The 23,468-nt window shown below is 47.9% G+C and overlaps 1 protein-coding gene across 2 annotated transcripts in view; it reads left to right on the plus strand.

Annotated features, from left to right (window-relative positions):
* The window catches only part of LOC147619533 (GABA transporter 1-like), a 34,744-nt gene that overhangs the window by 1,370 nt on the left and 9,906 nt on the right, over positions 1 to 23,468 (plus strand). For both annotated transcript variants that reach the window (XM_086773221.1, XM_086773223.1), the window contains exons 3-5: positions 26 to 256; positions 3,764 to 3,861; positions 4,790 to 4,976. In XM_086773221.1, the coding sequence (XP_086629347.1) occupies positions 26 to 256; positions 3,764 to 3,861; positions 4,790 to 4,976 (516 nt within the window). The remainder of the gene's footprint in view (positions 1 to 25; positions 257 to 3,763; positions 3,862 to 4,789; positions 4,977 to 23,468) is intronic.

Raw genomic sequence — 23,468 nt, forward strand, 5'->3', positions numbered from 1 at the left:
ATGTGATGGTTGTTATACATTGCAGGGACATGGATTCATGCCGGCTATCATCTTACTTCTGCTACAGCTGGTCCGCCCCTCCTAGCATTGCCTTTTGCAATGGCAGCCTTGGGTTGGACTTCTGGCATTGTTGCCCTAATTGTGGCAGCTGCCATATCCTTTTATGCCTACTATTCTTTATCATTAGCCGTAGAAAAGCTGGAGGCTCAGGGGAAACGCTGTCATCGCTTTTGGGATGTTGCCTTGCATGTTATTGGTATGGCACTCTCCGTTGATAATGAGTTATTTGTTAAGGCATCATATGAATTTGTCAAATGCAATATGACATTGTTTGCCGCATTACATTGTAGTTCTTTTTGTTGTTGTTGTTGTTGTGTGTGTGTGGGAGAGAGAAAAAGAGAGCTCTCTCTCTCTCTCTTCCCATGGTGTGAAGCCTTGTAGCCTGCACTAAACCCTAAATTGCTGCTGGCCAATGTTTTAGGAAGCAATGCCAGGCTTTCTCTCTCCTCGTGCTGCCTTCTTCTTTCTCTTCGAAACCCTATTCCGCTGCTTTCTATGTCTGAAACCCTATTTTGTCACCTTCTCTCTTCGATGCCTCCTCCCTTCCCCCCTCTTGTGCCAGCTTTAACCATTCACGCTGCCTCTCCACCTCGCCATTGCTGATTGCCACTCATCAAGACTCTCTTTTCGATGCTGCATGTCCACACCAGCACCTGTGCCCTACTCTTCTGCTCCCACTTCCGTTGACCTGCAAAACCCCCAAATCGACAGGAGTGTCAGTTGATTTTCTCTCTCAGTCAGAATTTCCCCAAAATTGGGGGATATCGATTTTGCCTTTGTCTTCCAGTTTCCATCTTCTCCTTTTCATTTTCTGCCAAATCAGATTTTTCCATTTTGCATTTGCCCCCTCTTTTTTACTTGCAACAGAAAATCATAAAAATCACAGTTAAGGGGGGGGGGGTGTGTGTGTGTGTGTGTGCAGAATTTCAACAACAGGCAATAATCGGTTAAATGGACAGCTTAGCAAGTCGAAGGAGCTGATACAAGGGTTGGAAAACCATGTAGCATAGAATGTGAGACACAAGTTGGAATCCAATGATGCGGGGGGACAACCCAGTAGCAATCAAGGACAATTTCCTCCAGGAAGAGGAGGAATTTGCAGGTCTTAAAAAGGACCTTATGAAATAGGCGGAAGAAATCACATCATCATGTAGGACTGCATGGCATTGGAGCTAGAGAACTTCTGGAAGGAGTTTACTTAGTGAGTTTAAAGCCTCCGTTGCAGAGAATGCAAGGGAAGATGAAGAAATATCAGCACACGCAGCCCCAGCCTTGGAGGTATAGAAGCTCAAAGATGCGAGTGTTAAGCATCAAAAAGACGTGGAACAAGCTGTGATTGAAAATGCAAGCCTCAGGATGGATATTGAAACAACCACTCAATGGGTATGCAAGCCTCAAGATGGATATTGAAACAACCACTCAATGGGTAGAAGGTGCTAAGAAGGACATAACAGCCACCTCCCAATGGGTGGAAGTGGCACGTAAACAACACCCAAACGTAGACCAAAATGGCATCATGGAGGCGGCACTGGAAGAGGAAAAGCGCCGACAATCTCGTGCATTGAATGTACGAGTGATGGGCTTCCTGCAGCAGCTTCCTCCAAAGTAGATGGGAACAACTAGGTAGACAGATGGGCATGGATGGCATCATGCATGCCATTCATTCATGTGTGGCGAGCAGGGAAAGACATGACGAGGGAGAGGCCTCTTTTGCTCAAATTCAAGGATGCTCTTGCTCGTCAGGCCTTTATGGCCAAACGGATTGCATTGAAAGGCACCAAGATCTACATAGGGGATGACCGCACGCCTTTGCAGGTGGAGCAAAGGAAAGTTGGCATGATATAGGTTCACGAGGCACACAAAGTAGGGAAATGGGTTGTCTAATGTGATGGTTGGGTCATCATAGCAGAGAGACGCCGCGCATGACGGGACGGGGTGGGATGGGGTCTATGAGACCAAGGATTTGCTTCACCTAGCTGCATGAAATTGCAATGGGACTTTATGGTCAGACCTAGGTGGCTTCGCTGAGACTTACATAGGGAGAGAGATCATTTTTTACACTGAGAGACTCATCAAAGCCCAGAAAGGGGGCTACTTGAGATATCAGTTCTACAACAGTCATCATAGGAGGACATTGGGACAACACTAGCTATGGTAGGAATTTTTTGGACATGGAAGCGATGCATGAGGTGTTGATCTACAATGGGATGTCTCGTTATCCCGGAGTGTCCATCTTGCAACAAATCCCATGTAAAAGCAAACGTCTTTGGTGGGAAATAACATACTACAATGTGTAATATTTGGGAGCCTGGCCGACGGGCTAAAGGCGTCCACATGAAAAGGGCTTCCTCATCCCGCCTGGCCAATGTGAGTACTCTGCATATGTGGGGCCTAAATAGGCATCCCCCCCCCCCCCCCCCCCCCCCCCCTCGCACCCGCGTTGTCTCCCCCTCCAAACCCAAAGTGATGCGCGTCTGTCCTCTATATGCCGACTCCAATACATATCTTGATACCTCAGGTAGCCCCCTTGTGGGGCTTTTTGATGACTCTATATAAAAAATGATCTCTCTTCACGTGCAAGTCTGGGCAAAGCACCTGGGTCGGACCATAAAGTCCCATGGCAATTCCATGCGGCTAGGTGAAGCATATTCTCCATAAAGTCCCATAGCAATTCCATGCAGCTAGGTGAAGCATATTCTGAGTCTCATAGACCCCGTCCCATCGTGCTGGGTGTGTCTATGTTATGATGACCCTACTATCACGAGAGACGACCCATTTCCTTGCTTTGCATGCCTCGTGAATGTGTATCATGCCAACTTTCCCTTGCTCCACCTGAAAAAGGGTGAGGTCATCCCCTATGTAAATCTTGGTGCCTTTCAATGCAATATGTTCGGCCATAAAAGCCTGGCGAGCAAAAGCATCCCTGAATTTAAGCAAAAAAGGTCTCTCCCTGGTCGTGTCTTTCCTTGCTTGTCACAAATCAATGAATGGCATGCCATCCACGCCCATCTATCTACATAGCTGTTCCCCATCTATTTTGGGGGAAGATCTTGCGGGGAGCCCAATCACTTGGACATTAATTCGATGCACGAGATTGTTGGCATTTTTCCTCTTCCAATGTCGTGGCATTTTGGTCTACATTTGGGCATTGTTTATGTGCCACTTCCACCCATTGGCAAGTGGCTGTTATGTCCTTAGTACCTTCTACCCATTGAATGGTTTCTTCAATATCCATCTTGAGGCCTGCATTTCAGTCATGGCTTGTTCTAGGTCTTTTTGATGCTGAACACTGGCATATTTGAGCTCCTATACCTCCAAGGCCAAGGCTGAGTGTACTGATATTTCCCCATCTTCCCTTGCAGCCTGAAACTCAGTAAACTCCTTCTGGAGGTTCCCTAGCTCCAATGTCCATGCAGCCCTAAACAATGCTGTCTTTTTTTCCACCTGTTTCTGAAGGTCCTTTGTAAGACCCGCAATTTCCTCCTTTTGCTGGAGGAAAATGTCCTTGATTGTGCCACTAGGCTGTCCCGCATCATCGAGCCAACTTGTGTCTTGGGTTCTCTGCAACATGGTTTTCCAACCCTTGTATCTGCTCCTTCAGCTTGCCATACTGCCCAAACGGGCCTCCCATGTACATGTACTGAAAATCCTGGAGCAAGATGGCGTGAGGTTAACTCTAAGCTCTTGCATGCTTCTTGTGCAGGACCTTCCTGGGCTTATTTTGTTGTGGCTCCCTTGCAGTACCTAGGTTGTTTCATTGTTGTTGTAGCACTAATTTTGCTCGGTGGACAAACATTAGAGGTATGTGCCTCGATTCATGTATGACATCTTTGAAGATCTGGTTGAGTAAATGTGTGTAACCTGCCATCTAACAGGAGAATGAAGCTTAAAAAAACAACTGAATGGTTCACTAGAGGACTGCCATAATTTCATACAAGGAATATGAGTATAGTCCGGCCACTCTTATAATTTAAAGAGAGCCGGGGGGGTGGGTGTGTGGTTAATAGGGTAGTGGCCTACCCTTGAATGGGCAGGCCTGATTCTATCGTCCAGGCTGCTGTTCTCATGCAATGGATAAGTATTTGCCTTCATTCTAGGCCTCAAAGCTGCAGCTCTGTATCATATGCCTTTTATATCTCTATAGCTCAAAATGGAAGGGAAAATTACCCTCATCTTGTCCATAGAAGGTGCAGATTGACTGTGTGCTTGAAGGGTGCTTCACATGTCAACAAGTGACAGTTTTGCCATTTCCAAACTATTTTCCCATGGCAACTAGACTGAAAAGATTCTTTATGTTTAACCCACTCCTCTCAACCCACCCAACTTACGTTGCCTCGCATGAAGTGCATATGCTTGTTGGACACTCATTTAAGGCAGCTGAACTTCTTGTGGCCATAGACATCAAAGTGCTTGGACACGGTTATTCTGTACTTAATATTGACACAGAGGCTAATGGAAAGAAATTACTCAAAAGATGCTCCATTACATTCAGGGATCAGGAAGTGAAACTCATGTAGCTTTGTCAAACTTTAACCTAAAAGTTTTTTTTTTTTTGAAGTTGAACTGTTGTGATGTCTCGTCTGACTTGCATCTCTTCTATACAAACTTTTGGTTTTCTTTTTGTGTGTTATGTTATTACTACTAATCTTTCGATTCATTCCATGAGGCCACAACCTGTAAGTCTGGTTTGTGGTTTTCTCATGTCAAAATGTTCCTTTTTTAATCACAGGGAATCTTTGCAGAGGCTTTAGTGCATAATCACTTGAGATTGTTCGAATATACCATCATATTTGGGGCTTTCACGCTTCTTCTTTCACAACTACCATCTTTGCATTCTCTTCGGCACTTCAATCTTTTGTCAACGTTGCTGTGCCTTGGTTTCAGCCTTTGCAGTATCATTGGATCGATCATTTCAGGTAAGTGATTAGGCTTGTCTGTCTAATTTACTATTGAAATTGAGATACAATAAATAGAAGAGGTGATATAAATCTTTTTTTCCCCCCAAGAAAAGATGCTTTATTAGTCAAAAGAAAACATCCTGTAATGCAGACTAGAACCCTCAATCGAGGAAGAAAGATACAATGGACCCTCACGTGAGGTATGAGACTGACAAACACGCACCGCGCGGGGGGGGGGGGGGGGGGGGGGGTGTGCGCGGGGTGGCACTCCCTCTCCAGCTGTGGCTTCTCTCAGAGGGAGGCTACATTGGGGGGGAGGGGGAAAATAGTGCCACTGGGGCCTATATTGCCAAACAACTGCCCCAAGCGAAGAAGGGGCTGGGGCACCAAGTGTGCAAGTTCTGATCTGAGTCGCTTGTCAGGGGCTCCCATTGCCCACAAAGGGTGTGCATGATGCCCAAATGATGATAGTCTTTGTCGACGGGATGAAGGATACACCTATTTTTCTTGTTGCATCGGGCACACCAAATGTGCCATGTGGCAATATTGCTCTGTGAGCTCTCTTCTTTGGCTTAGAGGTCTCTATTCTGGCACCAGTACTGAGGACATAGGGATGGCAAAGATCCGAAAGTGTGAGCTGAAGGGTGAGACGGTTACCATCCTCCTCATATAGTAGAGTCGCCCCCATGTCTGGGATGCCAAGTACCATTCTCTTGGGTACAGCAAGGGGCGGTTCTCCCATAGGCGACATGCTGGGTCATCTGCAACCTCGAAAGGGAGGGGTTGATGTGCCACCTGCAATTATGGAAGCCAACTACACTCACCTGGTGAGGGTGGGAGGGATAGTCCTCCTCCGAGAGGGCGAAACGTAGCTGGCCCTGGTCGCCAACTATGAAAGACAGGTGGGGGATCCTCTCTAGATGCCGAAGATCGCCGGAGGGATACTGTGTTGGGAGGAGGAAACCCACACCAGATTGGGAGGGGATGCTATGGGAGTATGCCAATCAAGAGGAATGGTTGAGTTGACGTTGACACTGATTTGAGCACCCACTCCAGAGGTGTGCCAATCTTTCCTGCCATACGATGGGGGGGAATAGAGGGGGGGGGGGTGTGGTTATCTCACGGAAATGCAATTAGGAGCTTACCACATGGGTGGCGCTAGAGCTGATATGGCTTTTGAGAGGTCGGGTCCCGGCAGACAGGTACCTGGGGGCCTGTGTCCTTCCCATCCCCCTGAGGAGGATCTGAAGTGGGCCCCGAGGGAGACCACTGGAGGCGTCCACCTGGACTACCTATGAGGACAAGCTCTAGTGAGGTGTCCCATTTGTCGGCAAATGAAGCATTGGCCTGGGAGGCTAGAGTATTCAACTCTGCGAAATAGGTCCTCCTGAAGGCTAGGAAGGGACATGAGGGGAGGCAATGCAGATACGAAGGGATGGAATCCCGGCCGTCTGAGCAAGAATCGAAGCAGCAGTTGGGGGGGGGGGTGTTCCATCACCCTCTCGATGGTACCACCAATCACCGGGAGGAGGGGAAGGTATTCCTTCTTGAGACCACGAAAGTAGACTGTCACGGGAAAGCCTGAGACGTGAGCCAAAGGGTCGGCGGATGTTGGGTTGAAGCTGTGTTGCCACCTCGCAAAGAAGGCCTGGTCGGTACGCAGTTGTTGACGGGGATCAGCTGCATGACTGTCCAATGCTGTAGGCGAATCGAACTCAACTTGGTAGTAGCCACACCCCAAGGGATGAATATCAGAGATCTTTCCAGGCACGCCCAACAGGCTTGCTTGTAATAATAGGTCCCTAGGCTGTCCGCGCACTGGGCAGCTACCCATAATCTCGCATACCAAGGTGGAAGCTTCCAAAGATGTGACTCTCGAAGTGAGGAGATGTAGGTCCGCTTTTGAAAAAGATGGGCAAGGGATGGAGGCCTCGGTCAGGGATGACGGAGTGGTTGCCATGGAATCCTCCTGGGGGTTCGAAGGCCAGAAGAGGCCGAAACTTGCTGAAAAGGAAAAAAGCCCGAAAGCTGAAAACCTGCCTTGAGGAAGCACTAAAGGGAATGAAACGAGGGGGGCTCAACCGAAGGAAAAGGAGTAGGGGTGGAGAGGCCTGCTGGAGGGACGAAAAGGCGAGGGAGCAGAGGAACAGGGGAAAAACACCAAAACAAGGGTGCAAGACGGGGTTGGAGAAAGGGCGGGTAGGAGGTGGAAAGGGGGGAGAGGGGGGGGTGCAATCCGCGGGAGGAGGAGGGAGAGGCGTGAACCAGGGCTAGAGGATGGGCAGGAGGCGGAAGGGGGCAAGCGTGCAGGCGAGGAGGAAGGGGACAACGGTGGGCAGTGGGGGGGAGAGGCACAGCGCGAAGAAGGACAAGGCTGGGTGGAGGTAGGGGGGCTCATAGTTCGCTCTTTCTTGGCTTGGTTGGTTCTATTAAGATATTTAATTAGGTTTAATTAAGCTAAAAGCTTAACAGAGCAAACAAGCTCCAACCTATAGTATGCCGCAACCAAACCCTAACCCTAAAAATCAGCCTGCCCTGACCCTAAAATCAACCTTATCAAGGGTTGTATGGAAGAAAGGGAGAGAATGTCCTTGCCATTTTTGCCCCCTTTACCCAATTTTGCTTGATTTGTGATTTCCCCCAAATATGCAATAAGCCTTCTTCACAACAAAAAAAAACGATGGGAAGCTTTTAGTTTACTAGGCAAATGTTTTTAAACACTTCTGTGTAATGTTTTGTATAACTTCAACAGTCGTGCAAAAAAGGGGGACGACTCTTCCAATGTGACGATTCAGCAAGGGAGAGGGTAAAATGCCCCAATTGATGCCTCATACAGGTGGACAGCCCCGGAAGGAACCCATGCAAGGCTTTTAGCCTTATGACATAAGCCAAGGCTTTTACACCTTAGTACAAGGCAACCCATTTATTTATTTTTTTAAAAAAACGGCCACAGCGAAATTTAGTGAAAGAGAACAAAAAGCAAAAAGAATTCGTCATCAGCTGCCTTCCCTCTGTCGGAAGTTTCACTTTTTCTGGATGCTCTGTGTGTTTCACATTCAACCAACTAGTGGCCACTCTCCGGCATGTGTGTTCCTCAACCCTGAACATGGTGTTTCTCTTGGCACAGCCAATGGTGTGTTCGTGGAGCATGGGTTCATTAGTTGAGCCTTCTTTTGATGGTTGCTCCTGCTTCCATACAACAAATTTAATCAGGTGTGCTCATCCCAATATTCTCATTGGGTGCCTTTTTTCTTAAAAGGAAAAAGATCCTTCTATTAGTTACTGAAAAAACCAGCCACGAAGGGCTAAATACAACCACGAAGGGCTAGATACAAACTCGCCTCATGCACAACGCGGGGATCAAGTAATCAAAAGAGGGGAAAGAGACACTTCTCCTCCGGCTGGCCACTCTATGAGGAGAAGGCTATCTCATACAGGGGGAGGGGAGGGGGGAACAACCACATAGGTGGTCTGTAATGCCAAGTGTGGTCACCACCTCTATTCGTGAGAAAAGAGGCAGGTCGCCAAAGCCTCAAGAAAGCTTCCCGCCGCTTCCGCATGTGGTCAGAACCACCCTGCAACTTCCCCCATTGACCGTGGAGGGTATGTATGATGTAGAGCCAAATGCTCCTGATAGACTCTGCAGGCAGAGTGTTTGTACCCTCAATGGCTTCACTGCATCTAGCTCGCCATATGTGCCAGGCTGCAATGCTACTACGAATCTCCCATCTTTGGCATGAGCCTGGTTGCCAGTGGTCTGTAGATGGGACTGTGACTGGTACTGTCGAAATGCGGAGGTGAGAGACTTGAAGGGCTAGCCCCCCAACATCCTCCTCGTAAGCCCTGACCACCTTAGCCTCTGTGGCCGAAGCGACAGTGCCCCATGTAATGATCCGGGTCAAGGCCCTATCCATTGGAATATGCGAAGAATCCGCCGCCAAACTTGCTGAGCTTTCGGGCAATCCCAAAGACAATGTCGTTGAGATTCCTGAGGGTGGCTGCACCTTAGGCAAGCTGCTGGCCGACCTCCAACTTCCAGCCAAGTGCCAACCACCAAGCTCGTGTGTGCCATCAACCAAAGAAGGAGGGTGATCTTTCTAGGCCAGATATTGTCCCGAAGCCTCTTCGAAAAATCTGAGAGGAAATGCAGTGAGAGGCCTTGTGATTGCCAATGTGCTACCGTTGTCGGGGTGCCATTAATCTTTGGCATCTAGATCCTACGGCTTAGCTGTGCTGAATATGCAAGAAAGTGGGCATCCAGAGTCTCCTCCCAATCAGCGGGATCATGCCAAGTCCACTCACCCGGGAGGCGTGTGAGGTGTCGGCACTCCCAAATCCATAGCCAATAGGATATCTCCTTGGCCACCTTGGCCATCTAAGGATGCCTCGTCTCTGAAAGCCCTGAGGCCCTCCTAAACCCTGAATGTTCCATGAGCCTATCCGCATATCAATCTCTGTGGGAGGTGGAACTATCGGAGCTGCCCTCCACTTGAAGAGTCTTGGGCGAGGGTTTAACGGGGAATAATGACAATCTGTCCTGGCACGAAGGCGCGCCAAGTGGGCGTGGATCCAGTCCTCCATGTGACGCCACTCTGTATGAGCGCGAGAGTATGCATACTCCGAACTCCATCAATCACAATGGAGGTATTTGTAAGAAGGGGGGAGAGGTACTGCGACTGAAAAATGCCAGAACTCAAAAAGCAGCACCTCCAGGCTAGAGGCCACCATCTCCCCGTCCTGGTCTCTATGGCCTGAGCCTCCTAGCTCCATCCTAGCCAATGGCCATAGATGGGTGAGTACGTCGGTGATGCGAAGGTCGTGAAGATGGTGGGAAAGCTCAACTGCCTGTCCATGGATGGTGGCACCCACCAACTCCGAGTCCCATTCCTTCCCCGGGGTTGCACCCAAAGGGAAAGAGAAGATCATCACGCTGTTCTCTAGTGTAAAGGGTGTGGAATGGTAAAAAACCACATATCCGAATGGGGGCTACTAGAGTAGGCCTTTTGTAAAAGTGGCTTTTTCTAGCTTAGAGTAGGGTTTGTTGTTTTAACTTAGAGTAGGCCTTGTTTAGTCTTTTTGTAATTCTTTCTCGCTCTAGCTTAATATAGACTTAGTTTTGTTCTTTCCTATGTTTTGTGATTCTTTGTTGTTATACCTTAGAGCAGACTTTGAGTGCTCATCACCTCTGGAGAGTGATAGAAACTCAGTTCGTTGGTTTTATAAAGCATGTTCTTTTGGACTAACCTTATACAAGCTTGCACCTACTCTTGGGCACTGATGACATGAGTAGGGATGTCATAGCTTATTGTCAACACTATGCATGATAGAGTTGATGAACCTATACTTCATGTTCAGACAGACATTGGAGTTAATGGTTGCACTTTTGAGTCCAAGTCTTTTATAAAGTTTAGCTTAATGTTTGGTTCTGGCTCTTAAGTTATTTAGGTCTAGAGTTTACAGTTCTTTGTTTTGCTATTCTGTGTTGTTGTATAGTATCTCAGCTCAAAAGGTTTAAGTTCTTATTAAGAACAAGTGTGTGTATACTTTTGTGTGTGTTTTTTATTTTTTATTTTTTAAAGTTTCTTTCATTCATGTAATTGTTTTGTTTTGTTTTCTTGTTTTCTTGTTTTTTTTTTTGGTTTGTTTGTTTGTTTTTTTAAAAAAGTTAATGTCTTAATTAAAAGTCTTCGTTTGATATTATCTTTTGATTTCCTCTCCTTAGTAGCTAGGTTTGTTAGTTTATTTATTTTTGATTGTTCAAATGCTTTGTTTTTGTCTTTGTCCTTCTTCACTATTATTTCTTTCTCAAATCTCTCAATTCACAAGTTCAGATCTTTCTGACCTTATGAAGGTATATAATTGTCCCTTCCGCTGGAAGGCAGCGGAAGAAACTATAATCGACAGGCAGCCCCAAGATCTTGGCGGGCCCACTTGGGGACTCTGGCGGGAGAGCCCTCACCAGGGAAGCAGCAATGGTGAAAACTGATGAATTAGGCGGCGAACAAAACTCGCCGGCTGTGTGATAAATGCTTGGAACGGTTCTCTGACAGAATCGAATCCTCCTGTACTCTACTAGCCTCCTGGAGCACGCGGCAACGGCGCTCAACTTTGGTGGTCGCTGCTGACGGCCCAGGCGCGGGCCAACGGTCTGCCACTCTCTGGCAACTGGGTCGTCCATGGTTGGGACCTGGTGCTCTACTGCGTGAGAACCTGTCTCCCTCTCTACCCCCTGGTGAGGATGTGAACAGGAAATGGGGAGGGAACTACGGGAGGCGGTCTCCTGGATTGGCGCCGAGGGCATGCTCTAGCTAGGTGTCCCATTTGCCTGCAAATGAAGCATGGGCCCGGAAGGCCTGAGTACTCCACTCGCTGAAGGATGGGGTCACCCCGAAGGCATGGAATCGATGTAGCATAAGGCACTGATTCCTGCGAGGCAACACAGATGCGAAGGGATGGAATCTTGGTTGCCCGTGCGAGGGCCAAGGCAACTGTTGGGGGGGGGGGTGTTAGAATGCATAGTGGAAATGAAGACAACTACTGTAGAGAGCAGAAAACGCAGATGATAGAGAGAGAGAAAAGCTGTGTAACTCTGCTATATACACTCAAGAAAATCCCGGATACACACGTGGGGAGTGGGGGGGGGGGGGGGGGGGGCAAGGGGCCATTTTATATGGCCCCAGGCTCCTGGTCGGCTAGTTTAAAACAGGCCGACAACAACAAAAGCTCATGACTAGCAAATGAGCCAGTTGGCTAGGACACCTGATCAAGTCGGGTAGCACATCTACAGTTGGCCAACAACAGAAGTCAGCCAACAACCCTCCACACCTCAGGGAAAAATGGGAAAATACATGGAGAGTGAGGAATAATGGGGAAACACTAAAAACAGGCGGGCACACCCACAACAGAGGTCCTAGTGTAGTGTATAGATAGGAGATGACTGCTAACACCCCTCTCAGCTCCTGGATGTGGAACCAACCCCAGTGAGTTGGAGTGTTGCTAGAGCATAGCCTGAGGTAGAGACTTCGTGAAGAGGTCCGCATTGTCCTCTGTCGAACAATAAAGAAGCAAGATGTCACCAGCCAAGATCTTCTCACAAACAAAGTGAGATTGTATCTCTATGTGCTTGGTCCGGGCATGGAAGACCGGGTTCCGAGCAATAGCGATACAGCTCTAGTTATCGCACTAGATGGCCGTGGGCTCCTTTTTTGGAAACCCAATCTCGCTAAGCAACCTCCGCAGCCACACAACCTCGCAAGCAGCACCACAAGCAGTCCAGCGCTCTGCCTCTGTAGATGACAAGGCAATAGTCGGTTGCCTCTTGCTGCTCCATGAAACAGCTCTTGAGCCGAGGGTACAACTGTAGCTTGATGTAGATCTCCTCGTGTCTGGATCTCCTCCCCAATCTGAGGCACTCCATCCTTGGAGTCGAACTCGGTCCTTCGTTTCACCTCCAGTGTCGTAGAAGAGTCCAAGATCCTTTGTACCTTGCAGATACTGCAAGATCTGCAATTTTGCGTCCCAATGAGACTTCAAAGGCGTCTGCATGAGCGAGCTCAACAGCCCCACAGGAAAGCTCAAGTCCAATTTGGTGTTTAGCAACGAGATCAATGAACCAACCAGCTTCCGGTACATAGAGGCATCAACTGGCTCACAAGGATCATTGACTGTAAGCTTTGTGTTTGGGTCCATCGGTGACATGATAGGCTTGTAGTTCTCCATCCCAAAGGCCTCAAGCAACTCATGGACATACCGCTGCTGAGAGACAAAGAACCCCCCTTTGGGTCTGCCAGATCTCCAATCCCAAGAAGAAGTGGAGTAAGCCTAAATCGGTTATCTCAAACTCCTTTGACAAGGTAGCCTTCGTCACTACAATGTGCTCCACATGACCGCTAGTGAGAATGAGGTCATCCACATAAAGGATGATTAACGTGACCATGCCGCGTTCCTAAAAGAGATACAAGTTAGGATCCACAATTGATCTCTGAAATCCAATCTGTAGAAAGAAGGAATCAATCCTCTGATTTCAAGCCCTGGGAGCCTGCTTAAGACCATACAAGGCCTTTTGCAACCTGTAAACCATTCCCTTTGATCCTGGAACCTCAAAGCCTGGAGGTTGCTCAACATACACCTCCTCCTGCAGGTCACCATTAAGGAACACGGATTTTACATCCATCTAATATACGGGCCACCGCTGAGAAGAAGCAAGGGCAAGAACGGTCCGAATCGTGGTCTTCCTCGCTGTGGGTGCAAAGGTATCCTCATAGTCGATGCCAGGCCGTTGAGCATAACCCTTAGCCACAAGTCTGGCCTTGTGTTTGTCCACCGACCCATCTGACGTATACTTGGGGTCTTAAAGACCCACTTGACACCAATGACTGACTGTTTTGACGGCCTCGGAACCAACTCCCACGTTTTATTCTTCTCTATGGCATCCAGTTCCACCTGCATGGCTTTCCTCCAAGTATCCTGTGAAAGGGCTTCCTTTACGGAAGTGGGCTCTTTGTCCCGCATGATACGAGACATCGAAGCATAGTTCACCTGTAAGAGCTTCGCTGAATGAATTTTGTCACGAACTCTATGCGATCGTCGAGGTCCGTCCTCTGAGGTCCACTCGGAGGGAAGCTCCGTAACACCTGATCCCTGAAGGGTGTCTAACAACCACCTGGGTACTTGAACAGAACGCGGAGCCTCTTGCTGCTGCTGCAGGGGCTCATCTCCAGCCGCGGGCTCAACCTCCTCAACTGACTGAGGCTGTCCAGTTGGAACAATCAACTGGGAATCATCATCAGACTCGTCTGGGTCTCCAAGAAGTGGCGGCTCATCAACAATGGATGCTAGAACATGCTCATCAAAAACCACCTCTCTGCTGATGACAACCTCGTTTCGCTCCGGGTCATACACCCTGTATCCTTTGGAAAGAGAGTTATATCCCACAAAAACAAGCTTGTGGGACTTTGAGCCAAGCTTCCCCCTATGCTTCTTTGGAATGTGAACATACGCATCACTCCCAAACACACGAAAATGGGAGACATTTGGTTTCTTGCCAAAATAAGCCTCAAAGGGAGTCATGTTCGGTACTGAAGTTGTCGGAGATCGGTTGAGGATATGGACAGCCGTTTTCATAGCCTCTCCCCAAAGTGGGCAAGGAAGATCACGATGCTCCAACATCGTCCTCGCCATCTCCACCACAGTCCGGTTCTTACGCTCAACTACTCCATTCTTTGAAGGCGAACCTGTATTGGCCAGCTCCCACTTGATGCCATGTTCCACACAAATGCATTGGAAGAAAACTCTCCTCCTTTGTCAGCCCGAAGCGTCTTTATCTGCAAGCCAGACTCTTTCTCCACCATCACATGCCACTCCTTGAACCGAGCAAAGGCTTGGTCCTTCTGGGAAAGGAAATAAACCCAAGTGAATCTGCTACAATCATTAACAAGTAGCATAAATACAAAGAACCTCCCAAGGATGGTGTCTGCATAGGTCCACACAGGTGAGTGTGTACCAACTCCAAAGGTTTCGAAGCCCGCCAGGAAGCCTGCTTCGGAAAAGATTCCCCGTGCTGCTTACCACGAATGCAAGAACTACAGCGTCCCTGCCTGCTGCCAACATCTAGCTAGCCAACCACCATTTGGTCCCGGAAAGCTTGCTGCAGTGCATCCACATTCAAGTGGCCAAATCGAAAGTGCCACAAGTCACCAATTTGAGAGCCTGTAAGAGAGGAGAGTGCTGAGAGTTTGTATATACTGTTCTCCACTCCGCCTTCCCAAACAACCTGGCCTGTTTCTCTGTCCTGTAGAGCAACCGAATGCTCCTCAAACTCCACCAGTCTTGCAAACCTCATGCACTGACAATAGATGAAAACCAAGTGCGGGGACATAAAGAACATGAGAGGAATGCTTCCCCCCTCTGCCCATCGGAAATGACCTCCATCCTGCCCTCACTATGAATCAATATAGTGGAATTGTCGCCAATGAAAATGTGACCTGACCGTTGTTTAAGATCCTGTAAGAACTCACGTGAAGGAGTCATGTGCCTGGAAGCACCACTATCAAGAATCCACTCCGGAGTATCCCTGGCTGTGAAGCCAACTGCCTCCTCGCTCGAAGAAGATGAAGCATATGTGTCCAAAATCTCCAAGTGCACAAAGGCTGGAGTCTTTGCAGCTGAAGCTGAAGAATCAGCACTCTTCCCGTTATTCCACTTGGGATACTTTCTCCAATAGTGGCCTTTCTTGCCACAATCATTACAGGTCCGCTCGGCCTTCAATTTCTCACGGTCTGAATCGGGCTTCTTCTCAGAAGACTTCTCTGACGAAGACTTCCCTTTGCCCTTGTTGTTGTTACAACCTTTCGACCGTTGTCCAGTCAAGGCCTCAGAACCTCCGCCCTGTGGAGGGTTCGTAAATCGCTCTTCTTGGTCCAAGACCATCGGCACAAGCTCCTCCCACGTGATGGTGCGTGCTGAGCCTGCCACACTGGTGATCAAAGAGGAGTAAAATGCTGAGTACTGAGAGGGCAAATGGGACAACAATGTGCTGGCCATATCCTCTGACGATATCTCTCTCCCTGCCTGGAGAACCTCCTATTGAAGAGCTTGCAACTTGTTGATGTGCTCCCGCATCGTCGACGACTTTGCAAGATTCATCACCCGCATCTGAACCTTCATGGGTGATACCTTGTTGTACAGAGAAGCCAAATGTTGCCAAATCCCTCTGGCCAGTGTCATATGCTTTATGTGATTGATCACCTATGGTGTGCAATTTAGGAAGATGAAAGAACGGACGCGGGCATTGACACGATCCCATAACTGTGCTTGAGCCTCCCGTTCCTTCCGTATAGAGGGTAACTCCCCGTCTTCCAACTCCAGCCGTGGAACACCAACAACAATGAAATCAGCCAAGTCATAAGACTCCAAAACGGACTCCATCATTACCTTCCATATGCCGTAGTTGTTCCCATCCAACTGTTGGTCCACCGGGAACGTGGGGAGTGTTGGGATCTTCACGTGCTTCTCAGCCATCTCAAGCAAGTCTGCCATCTCAAGGGTTCACAAGGTCTTGTTGAAGGAGAAAGCACAGGCGGAAGCATAAATAGTAAACATATGAGAGAGTGCAAAGTAGAATGAGAGAGTTGGACAAGATCACCTTTTATAACAGCAGTAAAGCTTTACAATGGCAATGGCCAGCAACTGAGTGTTGAACTATGTGCAAGGGAATTGGTTGAAGGAGTGAATAATGGGAAACTCCTTATATAGTGCATTAGTGAGTTGGCCGACTGCCTCTAGGGCTGGCCGACTGCTCACAGGACAAATAAATAGGAGAAATACAATAAAATGCCAGATAAATGGTAGAAGCCCCCGAACACTGAGATGCACAATTCTAACACCCCCTCTGCAGCTCATAGTGTGCAAGAGTCGGAAGAAGATAAGTCGATGAAGATGCAACCATGGACCTTCCAGCACCGCGAATACTGGAATCACCTCGGAGAGAGCACCCACCAACTTGTTTCTTCGAAACAAGATGCCACCACGAACAGCAAGGAACTTTGCTTGGCCACAAATTCCTACGCAAGTGTGAAGTGAACTCCAAAAATAGATGATGAGTTGCTGGACACACCGTGCCCATAATCCCCAACAATGGACGGAACACATCACGTCCCAAAAGCCTTGAACAATGAACTTTGGAACAGATCCAATTCATAATCTTTGCTGTACCAAAGATAACCATGTCCTGCCAAATGTCTAATGCTTGGAATTCCAAATCATGGTCCCCATGCATTAGTAGGTGGAGCTGTAATCAGTCCCCTCTCCCGCCCACAAGCCTCTTCTGGCTGGAAACACATGGGGGGAAATTGCATGTGTACTAGAGAAGCACACCATCTGGGGTCTCCTGAGCTGGAAGTGCCCTGGGAGCCCTAGAAGTGGTACTAGAATCTGAATCACTATCCTGTGTCGTGTCTTTTCCTTTTCTTTGAGATGAAGCCTTGCCCTTGGTCTTGTCCTTCTTCTTGGACAAGCAATCCTTGGACAGATGTCCTCTCTTCCCGCAAGAGAAGCAGCGACTCTGACCTTTCTTCTGAACTGAGGAAAGTTCTTGGTCAGAACTGTTGACTGACACCTTCAACTTACCATGTGAGATGAGAACGGACTCCTCCTCCAAAAGTAGGGAGCTAAGATCATCAAAATCCAATTGAGTGGATGTGACCTGGCACCGCAAAGATCAAGAAATCACATCATAGTCCGGAGTAAGCTTGGTGAGGATAAGAGCAGCCAGCTGAGAAGAGGACAAAGCAGCACCCATAGCCAGTAACTGGTCATGTGGATAACCTTGGCCTTCATGAGAAAAGACTGCATGGAATTGCCTTCAGGAAATAACAAACCGTAGAGTTGCCCCTGCAAGAATCTTGCATACTAGAGTGGAGGCCTCTAATGATGCAACAGTCGTAAGCAAGGAGTTGAAGGTCCGCTTCAGAAAAAGATAAGCAAGTAACGACAACCTCGGTCGGGGTTGACGGAGTGGCTGCCATGGAGTCCTCCTGAGGGTGAAGACCAAAAATGCCGAGACTTGCCGAACGAAGTGCCCAAACTGAAGACGTTGTGGAAAGAAGATGAATGGGGCGGCTATGGAGGAGAGTGAGTAGGGGGGAGCAAGGAGAGGCTAGAGAGGGGCTAAAGAGGGCGAAGGCAGGGGGTAGCGAAGAGAGGCGGGAGGCAATGCAAGGGGAGGGTAGGGTAGCGCTGACGGGGGAGGGAGTGCAGGTTGAGTGTAGCCGACAGAAAGGGGGGGCTGGGGCAGGTTTAAAATAGGCAAACTGGAGGGGACGCAGGTAGATAGAGCAGCGAGGGGAGGGCCTAGTGAACAGGGAAGAAAAGCGGGGGTGACAGAGAACTGCCATGCGGGGTGGGGGGGGGTGGGGCTAGCAGGGAAGGGCGAGTAGGGGGGGAAGGGGCCGAAGCAATGGCAAGCAGGCGTAGCAAGGGGGGGAGCTCCAGCGCATGCATGACCACAGAGCGCTTTCTTCAGATCCTTTCAGGCCAAACTTTACTGGGAAATCTTTGGGTGCCTTTATGATACACGATGTGGCATTTTTACCTGCAAGAAACGAAGAAATTCATCATACAGGCACAACACACTTCGGGTGCGCAAATTGAGATCTATGGGTGTACAAAAAATAAAAATGCCCTCTACTCCGTCTTCACCAGCAACAACTAGTCCCAATGCTCTCCGTTCCAGTGATCTTCCTCCCGATACAGGGTGTTCTCCCTAGCTCGTGACCTAACCTTTTCAGTTCACAGTATGCCTTTGTTCCACCCTCTTGCCGATGGTTCTCACTAGGGCCCAAAGGTGTCAGCAACCACAACCCTCGGAGCCTCAACTTTCAGATTCTTCATCACACCCTAGTACTATGGAGGACCAAACGACCAGCCTGGTAGTCCGGCTTTAGCCGACTGGCAGTGACCTTTACAGCACATGCAACAGGAGTTCCAGCAAATTCAAGGGTCCATGGCCACACTAGCTTCTCAGATCCAACAATTGCAGACAGATCCCCATTCCCATACGAGTTCTGTACTAGTAGTCAACACTACAACAACAAAATACTAAACAATGAGGATAACATTCCTCCCGAGGTAGAAGGTGACGATCGTAAGACTCTATCCCCTTTTGCAAGCTAGGAAAACAAAGAAACCGGAAAGAAAACCCCCCGAGTCCTATGGAGGACAATGCAATAAGCATACACTTGAACAATGGCTTTACAAACTATGCTTGTATTTTGACTCGATGGTCCTTACCTCTCATTAATCCCTCATTAATGTTAGAACATGAAGTCAAAGTGAGTGTTCTAGTGTGTCTAAAGTGAGTTTTCTGTCTAGTCTTTGTGTAAGTGCCATGTGGCATATTGGGATTTATCCCATATACATGTGACACTTAGAGTGTGTGTGCCTATCCTATAAAGGCATTGTACTTTCTAGTCTTAGACAATCAATCAACATCAAGCTCTCTTGGTCTACATGTGAGTACTCTTGGTTATCATTGTTTTGCACTTGTATTGTCATTTCATTTCCATTCCGTTCCGTTCCTGTGCCTTCATGTGGTATCAGAGCCACTGCTCCTTTGCTCCTAGAGATTGAGGAGAGGGAGGCCAAAAAGAGAAGCCATGCCCTCTCTCTCTTTCTCTAAGTGCAAGAGAGTATGCTCTCCTCCATCTTGAAGACCTCTACTACCTGCTGCCCGTCTTCTCCAAGTGGCTGCCCCGATTTCTGCTCCACGTTTGCTCCAATTGCTGCCCACCATCTGCCCCAACGTTGCTGCCCTGCAAGCCGCTCCTGTCTCTTCTACAGGCCGCTGCTGCTGTCCACGTTTTGCTCCATCAGGCCGCCTCTATTGCTGCAGATTTGCCCGCCATATTCTGCCCCGATTCTGCCCTGAATCCAGGCCGCCACATTCCTGCGCGTCTTCTCCAACAGGCCATTGCTGCTGTCCACGAATTTCTGCAACAAGCCGTTTGTTGCTGCCGCTCCTGTTCAGGCCGCCACTCTGCCCAGCTGCTGCCCATAATTTTCTGTTCGAGACAATGCAGGAGCTGCCCCACATTGCTGTCCTGAATTGATGCTGATCTGTTCGTGATGATGGAGCTGCCCACGAATTTATGAAGCCACTGCCCTGCTTTATCTTCAACAGGCCGCTGCCCTGCTTCATCTACTCCAACTACCTGCTTCATTTCCTACTCGAGGTATTGACGTTCACAAGGTTCCACCTCTGAATTTGCTACTTGCAAGTTGATTGCCATGGAGTCCTCGAAAACAAGTGCCTTCATTGAAAAGTTCACTGGTAAGAACTTTCCGACATGGCAAACAAAGTTGCGTCTTATCCTTATGAAAGACGGGGTGTGGAATGTTGTTTGTGGCAAGGATAAAAAGCCACAATCGGATGAGAAGAAAATTCTACACTGGGAGAATTTAAACGACAAAGCCCTTTCTCTCATTGGTTTGGGTTTGGGTGATGAAGTTATTCATCATCTTGACTTTGATTCCACTGCTTAAGAATTATGGGAGAAGTTTGAAGGTCTCTTTGGCAATAAGGTAATCAATTCTAAGGTCTTCCTCCGTCAAGAATTCTTCAAACTCCAGATGAAGCATGAGGACTCTCTTCTCGCTCATCTGAATCATATGGAGTCTCTCATCACTCAACTTGCTGCGTTGAAGGCCCCAGTTGGGGATGAAGACCAAGTCGCGGTGCTCCTCACGAGCATTGAAGAAATTCCTAAGTATCGGGAGATTATACCAGCATTAAGAGTGGCAAGCATGAGCTACCATGACATGGTTGCTATGCTTCTTGATCATGAAAGAAGGCATATTGATACTCCTGACGCCAATGCACTATTTTCTAAAGGGAGGTTTCCGAAAGGGAAAGGTAACTTCAAACCTTTCAAGTGCACTTACTGTGGAAAGCTTGGTCACACCGAAGATCGTTGCTTCCAGAAGCTGGCCAAACAACAATCTAAAGACCATGCCAACTTGGTTGGGACTATATCCAACGAAGACGAAGACGATGCAGACACCTCTACTCCAAATCATGCTCTCACTGCTCACATCCAAGATCTCTCTCTTGATGAAGAGGTCTATGCACCGGATGATCTTGACTTTGTTTTTTGAGTGTGTTGAAGGTACTCTGCCTTGGGAGTCCCCCTAAAATGAATGCAAATAAATCATGTGTGTTGAGTCAATAAAGGTTCACAGCCTTGGATTGTCCTCCTAAAATGTTGTAATCTTTCCTGTTTTTTCGTGTCTGACTCCCCACCATTCTGTTATGGAGTCAGGAGGGGGATGTATTGTGGAGTCATGTATTGGCTTTGATAGGATCTCAGGTTGCTCCAGTTGTCTAGACCTCTGAGTTGTTCATGCATCCATGCATGATGAGCCTCTGAGCCATGCTTGATGAGCCTCTGAGTCATTTGTACCATGCTCACTAGCCTCTGAGCCATGCTCACTTGCCTCTGAGATTGTGTGGGAACTATGTCTAGTTCTAACTTGGAGGTTGGTAGTCCGTCATTGCCATGTTCTGTTCTTGGCTCATTCCAGTAGTCTCTCACCTTGCCTTCATCGGGGGGTGTTAGAACATGAAGTCAAAGTGAGTGTTCTAGTGTGTCTAAAGTGAGTTTTCTGTCTAGTCTTTGTGTAAGTGCCATGTGGCGTATTGGGATTTATCCCATATACATGTGACACTTAGAGTGTGTGTGCCTATCCTATAAAGGCATTGTACTTTCTAGTCTTAGACAATCAATCAACATCAAGCTCTCTTGGTCTACATGTGAGTACTCTTGGTTATCATTGTTTTGCACTTGTATTGTCATTTCATTTCCATTCCGTTCCGTTCCTGTGCCTTCAATTAATTGTAAGGACACCAGTAAAGGGTCATATCTTGTCACATGGGTCATCTATGAAGAGATGTGTCTTATTCAAAAGACAACTATTCATTCAAGGGTCACACCCTTTCGTTCAGGGATGTGCCTCTTCATTTGTAACTTTTTAGGCCCTATTTAAGAAGACCTTGGGTCTCAATGCAAACAACAGAGCTTTTCGCTCTTTGCCTCATGTTTACTCAAGTATTTAAATATTAAGATCTTTAATTATGTATAATTAAGCTAAAGGCTTAACATCTTGTTGTTACATGTGTTGCATTGGTGAGGCAAGGCGTGCCTCAATGGCAACAATCACATTCCAAGGCCCCTTTGCAACTAATGCATGCCTCATTATGTAACACCATAGGGGATAATCGGTCCCATCAAGGTTATCCTCAGCGGCGGATAGCATTCCAAATACATCATTGCCAGCCATTGTTTCCGTGCAAACAGGTTCTTTGAACCACACACTACAAGTATCCAAGCACACTACAAAGACAATGTCCAGCGAATGCAACCTATATGGCTAAGTAGCCCACTGGTGGCTGTAAACGTGCAAATGTATTGAAAAAGCAAGTGTTGGGATAGAGATTACTGATCAAATGTTGGACTTGAAGCTGTAGGAGACCAATTTTAAGCCCCAATTTGTAATATTGCTAAGGGTCCAATTTTGATGCAAGAAGTTGAGGTGCCGACGCAAAAGTTCAAAAAACCAGTGTGTAGATGGTCGGGGGGGTCAAGAACCGTTGGGTTCAGTCTGCAACAACCGAATAGGAGGGGGTCTTCTGGGTAAGGTGTGAAGGGGTTGAGCTCAGTCCATCGCCGCCCAATCCCCCCCCCCCCCCCCGCGCCCCCGCGGTCGTGCGGCGGCTGAGTTAAGAGGCATTGGTGGTGTCATCGGCGGGGCTGGGTGGGGTGGTTGTGGTTCTTTGGGCACTACTGCCGCCTGACTGAGCTGAGGGCGGGAGCAGAAGGGTCGACGGCCGTATAGCTTGCGGATGACGGCACACAACACGAAAGTCGACGGCGTAGAGGGTGCAAACAACGGCTGCTCCGATAGCCGATGTAACTTGCTCTGATACCAAATGTTTGGCTAGGGTTTGGAGCAGCAAGTACACACACACACACACGTAGACCTGAGTCATGATCGCGAGAGAGAGAGAGAGAGAGAGAGAGAGAGAGAGAGAGAGAGAGAGAGAGAGAGAGAGAGACTCGATGATGATTGAGTGATAATGAAATGAATGCCAAGTGCAAGAGATAAGGACACCCTATAAGTGGATAAGAGGGTGTTCACATGCACGGGGAAAAACCCTCCTACAGAGTTAAAAAGTGCCCCGACTAGTCCTAAGTGTGTTCACACTCATCACTACCATATATATGGCTACAAAAGGCAGATGGTAGTGTTGACCGCTACAAGGCTAGGCTTATTGCAAAGAGTTATGCTCAACATAAGAGCATTGACTATGATGAAACCATTTCTTCCACGTCACGTATGACTACCATTAGGTGTATCATCGCATTGGCACCACACCATGGTTGGCATGTACATGAGTTGGATATCAAGACTGCCTTCTTGAACAGTGATTTACATGCAAAGGCATATGTATATCAACCTCGTAGTTTTGTTGAGAAGGGGCAGGAGAAGAAAGTATGTAGGCTACAAAAAGCTTTATATGCCTTTAGGAGGCTCCCCAAAGCATGGTATGAGAAGATTGGTGTATACTTGGTTGCACATGGTTTTGCAATAGTCCAACTGAAAGTACCCTCTATGTCAAAAAGACTAAAAAAGAAGTTTTTGGTCATCATTCTATACGTTGATGACATATTGCTCATAGGCCCTAATGATGAGAAGATTTCAGTGTTCAAGGTTGAATTACATGCATCATTTGAGATGACAGATTCGGGCCCGTTGCATTTCTATTTGGGCATTCAGTTTCTTCAGCGTGATGATGGTATGTGAAAGAGTGCATAGAGCGGAAGCATACAAGCACTAGAGTGTGCTGAGAGACAGTGCAAGTGTGACATGTAGAGGCTTCGACCGTAGTAATCACAACCTTAGTCTAACTAAACTGCACTTAATGATGTTTAAGAGATAGACAAATATGTGTCAATG

This window comes from Cibotium barometz, chromosome 33, assembly GCF_041138505.1.
Source record: "Cibotium barometz isolate CiBa-2024 chromosome 33, ASM4113850v1, whole genome shotgun sequence".
Lineage (NCBI taxonomy): Eukaryota > Viridiplantae > Streptophyta > Polypodiopsida > Cyatheales > Cibotiaceae > Cibotium > Cibotium barometz.